The sequence below is a fragment of the Austrofundulus limnaeus genome, unplaced genomic scaffold, assembly GCF_001266775.1.
Source record: "Austrofundulus limnaeus strain Quisiro unplaced genomic scaffold, Austrofundulus_limnaeus-1.0 Scaffold244, whole genome shotgun sequence".
Lineage (NCBI taxonomy): Eukaryota > Metazoa > Chordata > Actinopteri > Cyprinodontiformes > Rivulidae > Austrofundulus > Austrofundulus limnaeus.
This window is the reverse complement of record NW_013952646.1, coordinates 566889-583450: the sequence shown is the minus strand read 5'-3', so window position 1 is coordinate 583450 and position 16562 is coordinate 566889. Positions and strand designations below refer to the sequence as shown.

The 16562-nt window shown below is 38.9% G+C and overlaps 2 protein-coding genes across 3 annotated transcripts; both read right to left on the bottom strand.

Moving 5' to 3' along the window:
• Positions 1-3385: 3385 nt before the first annotated feature.
• osbp (oxysterol binding protein) lies at positions 3386-12286 on the bottom strand. 2 transcript variants are annotated; one of them, XM_014020205.1, is made up of 20 exons: positions 12182-12286; positions 11144-11317; positions 10751-10959; positions 10469-10631; positions 10247-10361; positions 9972-10170; positions 9766-9880; positions 9592-9649; positions 9323-9490; positions 8991-9236; positions 8318-8438; positions 7863-7966; positions 7636-7731; positions 7074-7258; positions 6756-6985; positions 5839-5886; positions 5510-5548; positions 5352-5384; positions 5152-5190; positions 3386-4462 (listed from the first exon to the last, which is right to left on the bottom strand). In XM_014020205.1, the coding sequence occupies exons 2-20, from the start codon at positions 11278-11280 to the stop codon at positions 4320-4322; spliced, it is 2448 nt and encodes an 815-aa protein (XP_013875659.1). In that variant the 5' UTR covers positions 11281-11317; positions 12182-12286; the 3' UTR covers positions 3386-4319. The 2 variants fall into 2 exon arrangements, with proteins under 2 accessions (XP_013875659.1, XP_013875660.1); XM_014020206.1 differs by lacking the exons at positions 5152-5190; positions 5352-5384; positions 5510-5548; positions 5839-5886 and having other exon boundaries at positions 12182-12284.
• A 395-nt stretch (positions 12287-12681) lies between these two features.
• sart1 (spliceosome associated factor 1, recruiter of U4/U6.U5 tri-snRNP) lies at positions 12682-15989 on the bottom strand. Its single transcript, XM_014020204.1, is given in 1 exon segment — positions 12682-15989. A coding segment is annotated over 1 exon segment (2430 nt). The 5' UTR covers positions 15639-15989; the 3' UTR covers positions 12682-13208.
• Positions 15990-16562: the final 573 nt, after the last annotated feature.

Here is a 16562-nt window from a genome sequence, read left to right as displayed (position 1 = left end):
TAACTAACTAACTAACTAAAAATAATAATAAAACATTTTTCCCCATTGTATTTGCCTGGTCTAAAACAGCCATAAAACGTTTCATTTTCACATTCCAGACCATAAACAGTAGCCAACATGTTCTGCTTTTTCTTTTAGGTCACAGAGATTACAGTTGCCAGAGATTTATTTACACGCAGTGAAAAAGCTCCATTGAAACTGCAGCGACCCGTCTTTAACCTAATTAAAATATTTCATTCTCTGTGGGACCCTTGCCCCTTATGATTTCTACAATATTTCGAATACTGCATAAAGGTTTTCTTACCTCTCTATGCTATCTGTTTTTTTACAGTGTCCTTTCATATTATAAAAATCAAGATTTTTTTTCTGATTTTGATAATTTTACATCTAAATTTAGCTTGCTTGTCTGCCCTTTTATTCCACACGTCTCTGTGCACTGTGATCWACATGATCAGGTCCTCTGACTGCATATGCATCAGCTGGTTATCGTCATTTCATTTACTGTATGATTTTTTTTTGTTGTACCTGCTTTAATACATAATAGCACAGAAAAYGGAKCGCTACAGATCAYATRCATAGATAATTTTAAAYCATTTTATTTGTTTGAAATAACTAATCAAGATTTGGGAAAACAAACTGTTCAAAAGCTCAGTTCAGAAACTGGCTATTTATTTGTCATATTACATCTGAAAACACACTGTGCTAAAGTGCAAGAACATCTCAAGCCTCTTAAAGAAATCACTGCAAAGAAGTTGTGAACTGTGACAAAATTGAGAGTACAGGGYGAAACGCAAATAGCTGAAAAAAACCAAARCATACACAGAATCATGGAGAAACAYGAAGAAGCCTATAAAAGAAATAAAAAGAGACAATGGTATATTCAAAAAGACAGTCAGAAACCTGTAAACTCAGTTTTTATTTCCGAAAACGCAGTTRAATATCTAAAAGCTGTGTGAAGAAATTCAAAGGAATACTGTAGTGAAATTTTATTTTAATTTTGTTTCAAACCTAAAASTTGTTTAGCTGACAAAAACAAATCTGAAATCACAAAAGATAAAAATCTTTAAAGTGCTTTTCTGCCTTTAGACTCTCTGTTAACTGCAAGCAGCTATCTGCACATTTACACCACAATTTCAAATATTTACATAGAAACGTGTCTTCATTGGGAGTGTTCTCATTTTAAGTACACTTGAATAGGACATTTTTAAAAACTTCTTAATAACAGAAAACCCACTCTGAGTCAAAGCACCGAGTGGGTTTTCTGTTTTTTTGTTTTTTTCACAAGAAAAGTGACAAACAGGAAAACAGAAGTGAGATTTTTGCAGCTTTAGTCTTTCTACGGTCACAACGTCCTTATATTTAATTTGGTGCCATTTGCATGACCAGAGGCACTCTTATTGCTGTCTGGTAAAAAAAAAAAAAAAATACAGCACATCAAAAACACACATTTCTTAACACAAATAAAGCTATTACTGTTATGTTTGAGGAAAATCACAAAGAAAAAAAAAACCTGCAAAATTATTTCTATAACTTTAAAAATCAATAGGCAAACACTCAACTCTCAGATTTAAATTTAACAGAAGTTCACTCACTTAAAGGTGGGATATCAAGGGAAAAGCATATTGCAAAGTAGAAAAGAATGCATTCTGAAAATAGCCTGTTGCAGATAAAACCCCCAAAACTCAGTAGTTAAACTGTATAAAGTGAATTGTTTGAACAAATAAAAAGGTGAGAAAATATTTGACCCTCTTCCACTGTTAGGATAGAGTGCTACAGGCTGGTCCCAAATCAAAATGTATTCTGCCTTTGTTTTCATGTGGTAAATGTAATGAAATTAACTGATGCACACAAAACATTCCTTCAGGACATGGTGGAAAAACTCCAAAACTTCTTAAATACAGAATAAATCTGCAGACATTTAAAACACTCCTGACATCCACTACCCTGTTCATGTGGAGTTAMAAAAGAGAGCAAGGAGTGGAAGAAAGAAGTTACAAACAGAATACATATAAAMAAGTTCGTTAGTACAATAATTTACTTTAAAAACAGAGGGAAAAAACAATTCACCAGAAACTCTAAGGGAAACTGCTCTGACACTAAAAACAACAAAACTGAGTATTTTGTTAACTTAAAACAATAGTTTAGATATTCTGAAGAGATGTTCTGTAGAAAGCTTATGAACAATTATTATCTTACCAGTTTTAGATGGATCTTTGAAATACCTCAATTTGAAGAAATAGAGTTTAATTCTGACCAGGCTGATGAGTTGTAGAAAAACAAGATTCATTGACAAGATGTCCTCATTAGATGTGATAAAACAGTGCATGTCTGTTCACGGTTCAATGTTAGGTCATGCTGCCTTCCAGTTGTGACAAGACTGATGGTGTTTAATGTTCTATGAGCTTTGTTTAGGGGTGTTCTGCTTCACATTTCTTTAATACKAAAATCATCAACAAACTTCCCAACTTTTATTTTTGCCTTGACAAGAAGGTAACTGCRAGTCCACATGAGGTCAAGACAAGAGGCTAGTTTGTCTTAAAATAACTCGGATATCAAAAACTTCCAAGCAGTTCRTAGAAACTAGTTTAGAAACGGTCACACAAGCTGCGTTTCCTTTTTTTTAAGTGAAGAGAAAATAGAGACAGAGAGAAAAACAGAGAGAAGTAATTAGAAAGACAGAAAGATTGAAATTGCGATTAGAAGTATATTAAATATACACCAACAAAACACAGGACCACACACCCAACATCTGTCCGCTCACCTGAAAAATAAATGGATAAATACATGGAGGGCATATATAAAAATAGACACATACACCCACAGGAACCAAGAGCCACACTCAGGAGACCAAGCAGCACCAGGGAGGATGGAGAGCCAGCCCCGCCCCCGGCAACCGTCCAAGCCCCAAGCCCACCCACAGCCCAGGATCGCACCCGGCGGCCCGCCCTTCTTCAGGACCCCCTCCCCAAGCTGCGTTTTCATTGCAAATGTGCGCAAAACTTTGTCAATATTCTGTTAATGTAAAAAAAAAGCACAGTTTTGCAACTGCGGTGTTTCCATTAAGTAAGAAATGCTATTAAAGTCACGCGTGAATACATTTGTTCTCGCGATAAGTCATTACAAACATGGCGGCAATGGATGTAAACACATAGCATATTGCTACTGCGACACTAGCGCTCATCATCAGAGGAGACRTCGGCGTCTTTTATCGAGGCTTTCCAGCAACAATTCCCTACTTGGGAGCGGCTACGTATGCTGTGTTTTTGGGAAATTGTAGTCGGTGAGTTTACTATTTTATACTACTTCTGTGATATTACTACTACTTCTACTTCCTGTTATCTTCTTTGTCGTCATCGTCTTTTTCGCCAGTAGAAACAGCTGGTTGTTGATCGCGTGACTCCCGTGATGCGAAAAAAGTGTTTCCATTGCAGTTTTGCGAAACACACCAATTTCGATACGGTCGAAATACCACCTCAGCCTAGCGCAAAGACATTTTGTCGAAAAACGTAATTTTTTTCTAAATTGACGTGTTTCCATTGAGCAAATTTATTTTCGAAATTCTAATTTGCGCATTTTCATGGCCAATGGAAACGCAGCTACAGTTACTGATATAAAGTTCTAAGTTTATTTGCAGAAGCAGAAATTAGATGTAGAACTTCTTGCACAAGCATCATARTATTTCTGCCAGAATAAAAATGCAAAGCRAAACTGATGGGGATTGTGTGWAGCACAATGACACACTTGGGATCAAAGTTGTTTTAAAAATGGCAAGAGTCCACGTTGGTCTTGGCCCTGCTTGGACCAGCTTTGAGCTCAAYGATCCAGAATGAAACTAATTCTCCAAAGTGAGGTCATTCTGATAGCTCCCTAAAGCAGCTAAAATATTAATTATTCATAAACTTCCACAGAACCACATTTTAAAAGGATCTGAACTCGCTTTAAGAGTGGCACCGGTGCTTCTGATTCACAGCAAAATAGCATAATTCACACTTGACCAAAAAAAACAAACAACAACAAACAAAACAAACGAGGTCTTTGATGGAATCATAAAGTAGTAGACTACAAAACCCTGCTCGGGTAGCAAGTAGAGGAGTGTTTAAGTGGCAGTGAGAAGGAGCTCTGAGCACTAACCAGCTGTGATGTGACCACAAAGACACGTGAACCTACTCGAAAARGTGAATTCCAGATGACCCTGATCCAGCAGGAACTAGTGCTCGGATGAATTTAGAGTTCTTGAATGTAGAAATCATTACTTCATTAGACACAGGGAGAAACCCTGCTCAMCATGCCTTCACGTGCACATCTCAACTCAGCTGTGATCAGAAGATRTCTGGGCACATTTCCCAGCTGCCCTGCTTCTTTGCCTCCCAGTAGCCACCCTTGTAGACATGCAGCGTCTCTGAAGAGACGGGGTCGTGGATCTTCTCGAACCAYAGTGCTTGGTAGTTGTCTGGATGGCCACCTGAACAGGAAATGAAGAGGAAGCTTTAGAGAGCTACGKCCGTGTATCAGCCTCAAATTATGTCGACATGCTCAGCAGGGCTGCACAATATTAGAAAATCCTGTGATAATATTTGTAAATATTGTAATGGCGATAACAGGTGTGATGTGTGTCTTTTTTCCCCGCTCCCTTTCTAATCTGTACTTCCTACTCTATGTGACCTTTAGCATGTTTTGCTAATGTCATTTGTGTCTGGTGTGAGCTTTAGCTGCCGTGAGTGGCTAAATATTGCATGAAAAATACAACATCAAAACTCTTCAAATATATTAGTAAACAATTATTGCACTCCAAGCAGTCCTTTTCAGTATGAATACTGCGCATGCTAATGTTGCAATGATGATAAATTTGCRATATATTGTGCAGCCCTAATGCTCAAGTRGCAAGGAAACAAATGTACACATTAGTTGTTATTGGTCATTTTGGTCTTCAGATTACCTGATTCAGACAAAAAGGTAGATTATTGGGTAGCACTCCAAAAGAAAGGAGGATTTAACACACAAACAATACACGGTATGCTCAAAACTAAACCAAAACATGCTAATCACCTACTATAGACATTCAGCACTAGATTTGTGTATTCAACATAAAGCTGCTTTCTAAATATAGCTAATACCCAAAAGACATTGAAGAGCAGGGCAGATGTTACTTGCTTTTGTTTGGCGCTCCATAAGGACCTTCTTTGCCTTCCACTAAGATAAATCAAGTTGTAAAGTGTGTAAGGAGAAAATTAACTGAAATGATTCAAATCGAAAATGAGGTTTCTAATCTAGGTTTTACTAAAATACTAAAAGATGCAACATAATTTTAATCTGCGCAATTTTCTCTATAGCTACGATCTCAAAATACTTGCTTAGGTATGGTGGGACTGGTGGTCCATAAAGGGCTACAAAGAAACAAACAAACAAAAAAAAAAGAAATGAAGGATGACTTTCTGGATGTCATAACATAAAGAAATGATTGGAACTGTATAAATACTGGAACAGTAAGTGAAAAAGTGAGGATACTTGCATGCAACAGGTGTATGAGGAGGGGAGTCCTCTGTATCAGCTGAGCAAAACCCCAGCAAAAAAAGAAAAAGTCAWTCCACAACTCAATTCACACGACTTTGAGGTTTAGGGTTTAAAAGTGCCGTGTGTTGCAGTCTAATGTATACTCGTTTTGTTTAGTCTGACATTAATTTAGTTGCTTTAAACAAGCACCAAGAGGAAAAAAACAACACATTTATCAGTTGACTGAAGKACAAGTCTTTACCCCGGCTGATTTCTCATCAACTACTTGGTAAAACAGCCACACAAAGCACTTTTAAGGGTACTTTTCTACTTTGATTTGATACTTGCTTTCATCAGAAACCTCACTTGCTTCGGTGCCAGTCTCCTGTGCATCGGCTACAGCGGACAAATACGGATGAAGGGTCATGAAAATATATGATTATTCTCAGAAGATACCAAATACCATGAATTTATACATTCAAGGTCGTTATACTGTAGTTTGTAATTAATTAATTTTCAGAGTATAAATGATTTGATTAAGAAGAGTGGTTGCAATTTGACATAAAAAAAAGAAAAATTAAGAAAATCATCAGGGACATCGTGATACTACACCCAACATGGTCTGGGCTGACTTTAAAATATAATTTTATAATAATAATGTAATTTTAAAATGTAAATTTCCCTGATGAGGGACAAATAAAATGATTATTTGTCTCTTGTCAGGGAAATTTACATGATTAAAACTAAAAATTGATAAACAGCTCAATAATAAAAAACATATCTGTAAAGTAGAACTGGGTCGTTTAAAAAAATAAAATAAGTCTATAATAAAATTATCTAATACACTATCCTAAATATGTGAACATAAACTATACAGAAAAAATTTAAATATAATAGTATAAAGATTCTATTAAAAATGTATTTAAATACACAGATAATGTAAAAATAAGAGAATATACTATCAGAATGTATGTTTTGAATTAGGAAAAAAAAGACGTTTGGTACTTCCCACATACCAAACTACCTCTGCATACCAACAATGCAAAAACAAACCAGAAGAGGATCAACTTTGCTCATTCTGTTTATAGATTTATAAATGACAATGATGCACCGTTTATGAAATGTGTGAAAGAGAAGAATCATTGCTTTTCAAATATTAATAGGCTGAAAARAAAAACGGCTAAAAAAATTAATAAGGAGTGAAACAGTCAGAAACATGGTTAATAGACTATAAAAAGTTTTAAATATATATGTGTATTTTTTACCTTCCTCAGGTGAGCTGGCAGCCTTAACAACTTCCCTTTCTCGTTCTCGGCGGGCAGAGCGTTGCTTTTCTTCCAGCCTTTGTTTCTCTGCATTAGCTTCGTCCCAGCGACCTTCCTCCATCAACCGCTGATCGGGTCGTCGCCGGCTGTCCGTCGGCGCCACTCCCTCTTCAGGTTCATTAAGTGTCAAGGCAAGTGAGGAGAAGTAGTACATATTCTCTGCTCCCTCTCTGCAGTTTTATCACCAGAAAATAGTACGTTAGTACTGCATTCTCAACATTCTCCAGATTACCAGTCGTTTTTCCAAACGAAACTTACGGTAAAGGGTTCTTCCTCCAGATTTCTTTGGGCTTGAGGGTTTGATAAACAGTCTTTTGTCTGCCCTCTGTGCCGTTCTCACCTTTAGTACTTTGCATTATTCTGGAAAACTCCATCTTCTCATCCCATGTTCCTGACAGCACATAGTGGGCCTTACCATTCTTATCTGTTACAACTCCTGTTACCTGAAAGAAACACATTTCCATTATGGATGCAATCAAATTAGGATAGTCTCTGTAAGAGAAAAATACTAACTAAATCCTATTTGTCTGGTGAGTGAGTTAATTATAGTCTAAACATAAATCTCTCTAACAGTTGTACTGGTGTTAGAAAAATATCTATATTAGAGGAAGAAACATTCAAAAAATGTCTTTTGAACACAATTTTTTTGCCAGTTTTTTAAAATCTTTACAAATAAAAGGTTGAGTATTTAGTGAAAAAAAAAACAGTTTGAATGGCCTGGACATTATTTTATTATTATTATTCACTCATCTTCACAAAAATAATAAATCACACAAAAGGCACAGACGTGCAACAGGCTGATCCAAACGCTGCCACCTACCTTTCGTGGCACATCTCTGGAAAAGTAACTGTAGGGAGCAAACTTGAGGTGGCAGCGATCTCCAGTTTTGTGGTTCACCACATCTATTTCTCCTGACTGAGACAAAACATAAAGAAAAATAAAGGTTTTTAAAACCTAAACTATAAACCATTTATGGGATTGGTGCTATTACAAATATTTTCTAWTTTTTTCTAAAACTGAAGTACAGGATAATAGCTTTATGTTACCTGATCAATCCACAATTTCCCAACTATAATGTTGTGYACGGTTGTGGTGACTTTTTTCCAGGAGTAGTGATTGTCGCTCTTGTCAAACAAACACTGAATAGAACCTGGTGACAGAACAAACTATCAGGTTTGAACAAAGTCATCCAAAACTTCTCATACAATATATATTTACCCAAAGTGTACACTACTAGAGTGTGTATTGCTACAAGTAGACTTGAAAGAAACAATCACCACATAAAGGAACTTAATAAAGTTCATTGTGTCTATAAAATCAATCTACTACGTGTTCCTAATTACTAGACACTTTTTTTATTTTTTATGTCTGTACAAACATACCTGACATGTTTCGTATGTTTGTACAGACATAAAAAATTAAAAAGTGTCTAGTAGTTAGGAACACGTAGTAGACATAAAGGAACTTTAATTGGTACTTCAGCACGTACATACGTACTCACCCAGAGGCATAATAGAAAGGTATTTCCCTCTAAATTTGCTGGCCAGTGTAATCTCTTGTCTAAGGGTCCAGCCCTTTTCAGAGAAGGCATGGTGTGCTGCAGCAGGYGGGTGGTGACTCACCTGACAGCAAGTGAGAAAACAGAAAACYCTAAACATGTACTTTTATTGTGTGATTATGAGTGTACATTAATGTTTAGAATAGATTGAAATTACTACATTAACCTCAGCTGACTTTGTAAAGTTTTGCTGTATTACAGCCATTTTTGTGGCCATGTTGATTTGAACATTCAACCATGACTTTCTAAGTTTCATTCAAATTTGTCCTGCAGTTTGTGAGGTATTTCACTAACACAGCTGACTCCAACAGTAAACTGCAAATGTTAAAAACAAATCATAGTCTCTCCTCAGAGTATGTGTTGGCTCTCAGCTCCTAACGCTAAATTCTAAGTATAGCCGTTTTTTGTGTTTGTTAAAGCAGCTCAGGCAGCTTGAATCAGTCGTAGCGGTACATTCATTGTAAGTTCTGACSAGTGGCTYATGAGATATTTTGCTAACASACACTTTTGCCTCTCATAGCAATGATAACGATGACGTCATTCTGTGTTGGGAGCTAAAGTTTATAAAAATGGTTGTGCAAAATGTGCCACACACACACACTCCTTTTTGGAATACCTGTTCACACAGAGAGCGGTAACTGTACTCTCTCAGTCGATCGAGCTCAAACGTCTCTCCCAGCAGAGGATTGAATGGCTTCCCTGTGCGGTGGACGGTGGTGGAGTAAGAGGAAACCGTGAAAGCTGCCACATAACACATCTGCTCTAAAGAGCTATGACACTTAGCTGCCTTATCCAGGAGCTCGTAATACTCCAGATCTTCAGACAGTCGCTGCAGCATTGACAGGGGCTCATTGAAATTCACCTAAACATAATAAAAAAATACATCTGATTATTTTATTATAAAGACAGAAATCAGCTGAGGTATCAAAGTGGAGATAGTCTTCTTACAGGCATCGGTATCTTAGAGAGTTCTTTTCCAATACAGTTCTTCATGATGCTCCACAAATTGAGATAATAGTTGGGTTTGTCTGGGATTCGAGTTCGCCTCTGTCTGATTGGCTCCAGCTCAAGAGGCTGCGGAGACTCTGGATTGGATGCCAGCGATAATTCATCCAGCTAATGGGGCAGAAATGGAAAATATTCACAAAGTTACTGTGGCCTTGATAAATTAATAATGATAAAAAATATCTGAAAATATGCAAAAGGACCACATTTACAGACTGATCGTCCATTCCAGTCTCCGTGCTGATCCCGCTGACATTGCTGCCAGATCGCCTGAATAACAAAAATGATAATAATAATAAAATATTAAATAAATAAAATAGAAAATCATCAACAACGAAACAAAACAGAAAAATATTATGAAAAAATAAAATAAAAAAAACATTAACCTATGAAATTTGGGATCAGCAGGTACAGTAATGAACTCTGCTGGGTCTTCCATCGCATCGAAGAACTCATTGTCATCATCCTCATCGCTGGCATCACCTTTCCCTGAACCACCACCTTAAACGACAACAGACAGAAAAAAGTCACGAGGCTTATTTGCCGTCATTTGATCGGTAGAACACAGAWGTTCTGCTGAAAGAGAGCACACCTTTGCTTGCTAAGGTGGGGTTACTGAATGAAGGGGGGAGAACTGTGGCTCCTCTGAAAGCTCGTTCCAAATGGTTGTGCTGTTTGGCGAGCTGTTCCAGAGTGTCCTCCAGACGAATCCTCTGCTCTCTTTCAGTCTGTAAGGCCTTCTGCCAGCGCTTACTGTGACTCTGGGCCATGGAGAGGAAGTCTCTACAAGCCTTGACAAACACAAGAGCAACATCTAAAAATAACAATAAAACTCTCATTAGTGATGTTCTCTTCACCAACACATACATTGATCATGGCGTTAGAGGTGATTCGAAACAGTGTTGCCCTCTCTGTGACTTGTCTAATCTTCTCCCCCATGTCCCCACTGCCAACACGCAGCCCTTCCAGTTCTGACAAAGACCTGGGTTTTTAAAGCAGAGAAACTCGATGAGTAAATAAAAAAAAGGCAAGCAAATACTTCGCAGCAGCTTTATTTCTCTTGTACAGTATTCCTCGGGTAACTGGTACCTTTGGAGGGCCGATCCATGTTTGACAATAAGATCGTTGCAGGTGGAAAGATCCTCCACCTTGCTGCTCAGCGTACGTAACGTGGATTGGATTTCTGAGTTACGACAGCCTCCGCCCTGCCCTGAGGCGGGGGGCGCTGCTGGGAAATCATCACCGGAGTCATCTGTTAAAAAGGAAAGGGTGAATAAGTAAGAAGAAGTATAAATCTATACGAAACTTTGTTTAGTAACACTGTGAGTCCCACTAACACACCCTCCAAACACTTTCAGGTTTCCTTCTCACCAGATTCAGCCTGCATGTGGACCGCCTTGGCTTTGGCGAGTTCCAGCGCAGTGATCCATCGCTGGCGCTCGACCTCTGAGCTGGCCTTCAGGTGGTAGGTCTGCGCACCTCCGTTGGAAATGACAAAGCTGCACGAGTCCTCCACAGCAATGTTGGCAGTGGCCAGGTTAATTGTGCCTCTGCATGTGTGACCCATCTCCGCCTGAGTCCTGGAGACAGATGAAAATAAGTCAGATTAATGTGGCGTTACAACCACTTGTTTGAATTATAATTTACCACCAACATAAAAAACTTTATTGATCTTTGAGTATCCCTGTCAGTGTTTAGTGTGTTAATAGATGAACTGAATACACAGCATTATAAGTATAGTAGGAGACTTATATTTTAATGTACCTGTAGTAAGACAGCAAACCATTGCTGAGAACAAACCATCGCCTCTGGTAACCTTTGATGTAATTAGTCCATTTAAAGAGCCAGCCTTTGTATGTGTCACCAGGGGTAGGAGGAGTAGGTGACTTAGGCTCCGACATCACAATAGCCTGTGCTTTCACAGAATGATGTTAGATCCTGGGGAGTGATGGRATATTAACAAGATTTAGGAAGTTATTGGAGTTTTGTCACATGAAWTGCATACCAAAGTCATCACCAACAGAAAAAAATATGTCCTTTTATAAAGTCAACAACATGTCAGAGGAGGGRTACTTTAGAAGTGCACACACTGGTTCATGACTTCACTCCATACATATTTTATGAGTCAACAAAACTGAACATTGGAGAGAGAAAAAAATAACTTCTGAACTCTAAAGTAAATTTAGTTTTATATATAGCAATCAACTTTCTTTCTCCATGAGAATTATAATTACTTATTTATAAAATGATTTGTCGAACACTGAAGCCGATTATATTTTCCCTACATAAACACAACCAGTAAAGCACCCTAAAAATTTGCATCACGTTTTACTAATAAAAAGATTATTTGAAGAAATAACTCACGGTTTGCACTGCAGTTTGGCTGAGTTTTACACAACTATAAGCCATAAACAAACTGAGAAGCTATGACATGAATGATTCAAAACAAGCACTTAGCCAAGTATCATTTACGTACTTTACAGAGAAACCAGATAATTTTAGTAAACAAAGCCAACTAGTCTTTGCTAAGACGATATACAAGTGTCGCGAACACAGCCGGCATACTGTGGGATAAGTTACGACGAGGAAACCGATGCCAGCTCCAAACATCAAAGCTACTTAAACTCTGTTCAACACTAAGCTCACACATAGCGAGCTTGATGACAGGAGGAAGCTGGAAAACAAGCTTACACACGTCGACTTATGCTAACATTTTCAGCCATGCAGCTTTCTGTCGTCCCATCGAGCATTTAATAATTAAATCTGAGACAAGCCCACATAGCCCCACCGTTCACCTCTTACCTCTCAACGAGCATTTCCTTCTGGCTGCTGTCGAAGCGGCGTTAGATCATTAGTGCTAGCTAAGCTAACTAAAATGCTACAGGTTGTGCATCAGAATGGGGGTCCGGCCAATCCGACCAACATCGATAAACGTTCCGATGATGACTAGGGGCAAAAAAATTAAGTTTTTAAATTAGATGTACTTGTAGTCTACATTTAAATGCTACAAAATACGAATTATGTTGTTTTTAAAAGCATATACATGCCACCATGTAAATAATGTACTTCACGTGATTGAAAACAACTATTTTTATTCACAATTAAATCTRAATGTTTATAGTGTTACTTGTAAACATTACACGCAACATGTTACATGGTAGATATTTTTGGTATCAATTTGTAAATGTTAACACTAAAAACTATATTATGATATAAATGTAATTTCAAAACTTTTACATTACCATCAAACCACAAATACTTATAATTCCCAAGCAAATTAAATTGATGAGTAAAAAAACTAATCACAGGTAAAATGATTTTATTCAGAATGGAAGGACAGATAAATAACTTTTCAACAATTAAAAATGACATGTCATTTCAACTAATTTTGTTGCATTTCCTAAACGCTTGTGTATCTCAAGGCTGACATAAAATGCTTTCAACCTTGTGCAGATAACAGTTAACAGTTGTATTCAGCAAAACTGATATAAAACAGAATCTAATCAGCATTAAAAAAAAATCCCATTATCTTTATTCCAGTTCTAAATTTTGAAAAACAGGCTGCCATTAATCTTCAATGTTTTGCTCAATTTTACTTAGATCCTAAAGTTGTAATTATGTATGCAATGAACATTTAGATCAGTAACCCATTTTCTAATATGAAGTTTTAACTTTTCAAGGTAAAATTCAAACCACTGAATGCAACATGTAAAGCTCTTCAAAAAAAAATTGCTTTTGTAATTACTGTTAACAAATTTACAGGATAACTGATTTTATACATGCACAATTTTTATTGACCAATTCTTACATCGTTATATTGCTAATTAAATCAACAAAAAAAGAAAAGAAACTGTAGCAATATTTCTATGACTATACGCATGTTTGTCTTTGCACTACACACAGAATATTTGCCCTCAGTATTTATTYATTTAGTGATGGTGTTTGCATTCATACTCTTCCCACTCCCACTGAGCACAATGTACGGTGTTTTCTGAGATTTCTGTTTTTCTTGGAGCAAAGCCACCGTCCCAAGAGGAGTATCACTGCTGCTCATCTTCTTCAGCAGCGCCTCTTCCTCCAGCTTTTTCATCCTCTTTTCGGTCTTCATCTTTCCAGAGCCTTTTCCATGGAAGCGGTGAGACAGCTGCCTGAAAGCCTCTTTTGGGGTGAGTTTCCGCCCAGATTCATCTACGTACTCGATCTTGACATCAGGCTTGTAGCTGTCCTTTTCCTTGAACTCCTGGGTGAAACCTCTGTATTCCTCCCGGCGGCTGTACTTGTCRTCAAAGCCCATCTTGTCCTCGATGCAGTAGTTGTCATTAGGCAGAGAGCCTTTTGTGGCTTTAACACGAGCTACTTTTTGCATTTGAGTGTCCAGGAGACCTTTATTTTTGCAAAGTAGCAACGCAGCTGCAAGGCCGGAGTTGACAATGGGCTCCTCGTCCAAAATTGTGGCAGAGGCGGTGGACAAATCGGCCTGTTGCTGCTCCTCATCCAGATTAACTGTGCTCCATCCAACATTCTCATCTGTTTCGGAGTCTAAATCTCCAGCATCATCTTTCTCTTCTTCCTGATCAAAGTCCATGATATCCTCTTGGTCCTCCCTGTTGCCAGACAGTCCATAAGTTGGAATATCACCCAGAGTTCTGCAAAACTCTGAGGTGGCATTGAAGACGATGTTGCTTCTCTTTTCAGGATCGTTTTCGTCCTCACCTTTGACAAAGCCCCTGATCTGTTCTGCCACCTTCTCCCCAGAGTCTTTGAGAAGCTTCTTTTGTCTCAGCTTCCTCTGTTTCTCCAGCTGTTTCTGCAGCTCCTGCTCTGCCTCATCCTCCTCGATCACAGCTGACTCCGGAGGTTCAAAATCATCTTCATCGCTTATATCCATCTCTGCCGTCCTCACGTCATCGGACATTTGAGGGATTTCATGTGGCCATCTGTCGTACTCGCCCACCGTCTCTCCGTCGTTGTTATCATCAGCATCAWTCGCCTGTTTGCGGCCGCGGCCGCGTGTTCTGGAGCCAAAATCAGAGCTGCGGGTGTCATCAAGGAGCTCCTCTGCAACTGTTGGCATCTTCTCCTTCTTCCTGATCTTCTTCACGCGACGTTTTGTCTTTTTAAAGCCGACCATTTCCTGAGGGCTGTAATACTCTGAAGCAATAGTCAGAGCAGGCATTTCCAAAGACTGGGCCTGGTTTCGCAGTGTTTCTTTCATGGCCTGGAGCTCTCGTTCTCGCTCTCCATCGGCAAAGCCCCACGTGCTCAATCTGAAGCTCTTTTTCTTTTCACCTTCGATTTCTTCATCGTACTTCGACAGCACCGAGCGGGATTTAAACGTAACCATGTCATCCACGCTCTCCTCTTCTTCGTAGGGCTTGTAGTCAGGCTTTTTCTTCTTTAACTCCACGTTTTTATCAGCTTTCTCCTTGTCCACTATTTCCACGTTTACGAGCACATCTTCCTCCTCTTCAAGCACACCTTTGTCTTGGAGAGTCAGGATAGTAGTACGGCCCTCCTTGAAGGACTCGACTTGGTGCTGCACTTTGAGGCCTTTCAGATCTCGGGAAGAATAAGATTCCAGTTTACTCTGAGCAAACTCCTCCTCTACCAGGCTGCTGACGCCAAACTCTTCATCCATCTCTTGGAGGAGCTTGGCTCTTTTCTCTGCCATCTCTTTTTCTTTTTCCAGTTTTCTGCTCCTCGCAATCCAAGCAGTCGTGCTGTCCAACCAGTCATCCTCGCCGAGAGTTTTGACCTTCCCCAGCTTCTGATTGAGCAAGCGTTTTTCTTTCATGGCTGCGAGCTTCTCTCTCATCTCTTTTTGTTGCTGAATGACAACGGGGTTGATGGTTTCTGCCACCACAGGCTCCTCTTTGGTGCCAAGCTCTTTCTTGTTCTCATTTAGGTCCAGAGGCTTCAGGCCCAGCTTGGCTCGGAGTTTGTTTGTTTCCTCGATGCTGAGAGACGCGTCTCCGCTCGCACTCTGGGGGTGCACCGCGGCGCTGCTTTCCTCATACCCAACATCCACTCTCTCCCTCTTGACGCGAGGCTCCCCGCTGCTTCTCTCGCCTTTGCCTCGATTATCTCGTCCGCCCTTTTCTCTGGATCTGGAGCGCTTTCGTTTATCCCGAGTTCCATCTCGATCTGAGCCGTCTCTGTCCCGCTCTCGTTCCTTGTGCCTATGCTTCTTATGTTCTCGACGGCGCTCTTCTGCGTCCTTGTCGCGACTCTTTTCCTTGTGTTTCTTTGAAGAGCCCATTATTTGCTGTACTCACTGATGTAAAAGTCCAGCTGCGTAAAACTCCACTTGAGTACGGTCTACTGAAATGTTTTTTATCGGGGAAAATGCTGTGAACGCTCGCCGTCTGATTAGCTTTGAGCTAGCTTTAAATGCTAACACTCACGAGGACACAACTCACTCAGTTCAAAGACGAAACAGCGGGATGTTGTTTTCGGAATCCAACATCAGTGGCGAACACGCTAAGTTAGCGTGTTTGGCTTAATGCATTTTTGTCCCGTCAGCTTCTGCATTCAACCCCCTGTATTTAGAGTTTAACACTTCAACAAACGAACAGAAAACGACAACGACCATTTCCTGAAAATGCACTTCCTGCAGTCGATTTTCTTTACCTATATTTCTGAGTATCGCCCCCTGCTGTTCGAGGATGATAATGTCCGCTTGCATCAGTAAGTTAAATAAAACGCCTTTCAACAAAAATAGAAAAAATGCAATGCATTTACTGGAATCAAGTAAGTCCAAGAAGGCGCCAATAACCCTTTCAATTTCAAACCGATAACAGCATAATTTATTTTCTTGAACCGTAAGCTAAGTTTGCGAAGGCAGAAAACAAAACCGATAAAGTATGGCAGGCCCTTGTAACATAAAACAAAACGACGCCTGTATCATTTTTGATAGCATTTCATCTTAGTCAAAATTTCATTCTTACGACTCAATAGCAACTCAGATTATATTTGGAAAAACAATTCAATCCCTAAAAATTGAAGTGGTCAGTTTAACAATTATTGTTATGTGTGAGGTAGAATTTTTGTTTTTAAATAAATCAGATATTGAGAAGAGCTTTCTTCCTATTCTCAATCAAGATTTTAGACCTTTGAAACATTATTTTTCTATTAATAAATAAACACTCATGTTTTATGTTAAAATAGCATCCAATTCATTATT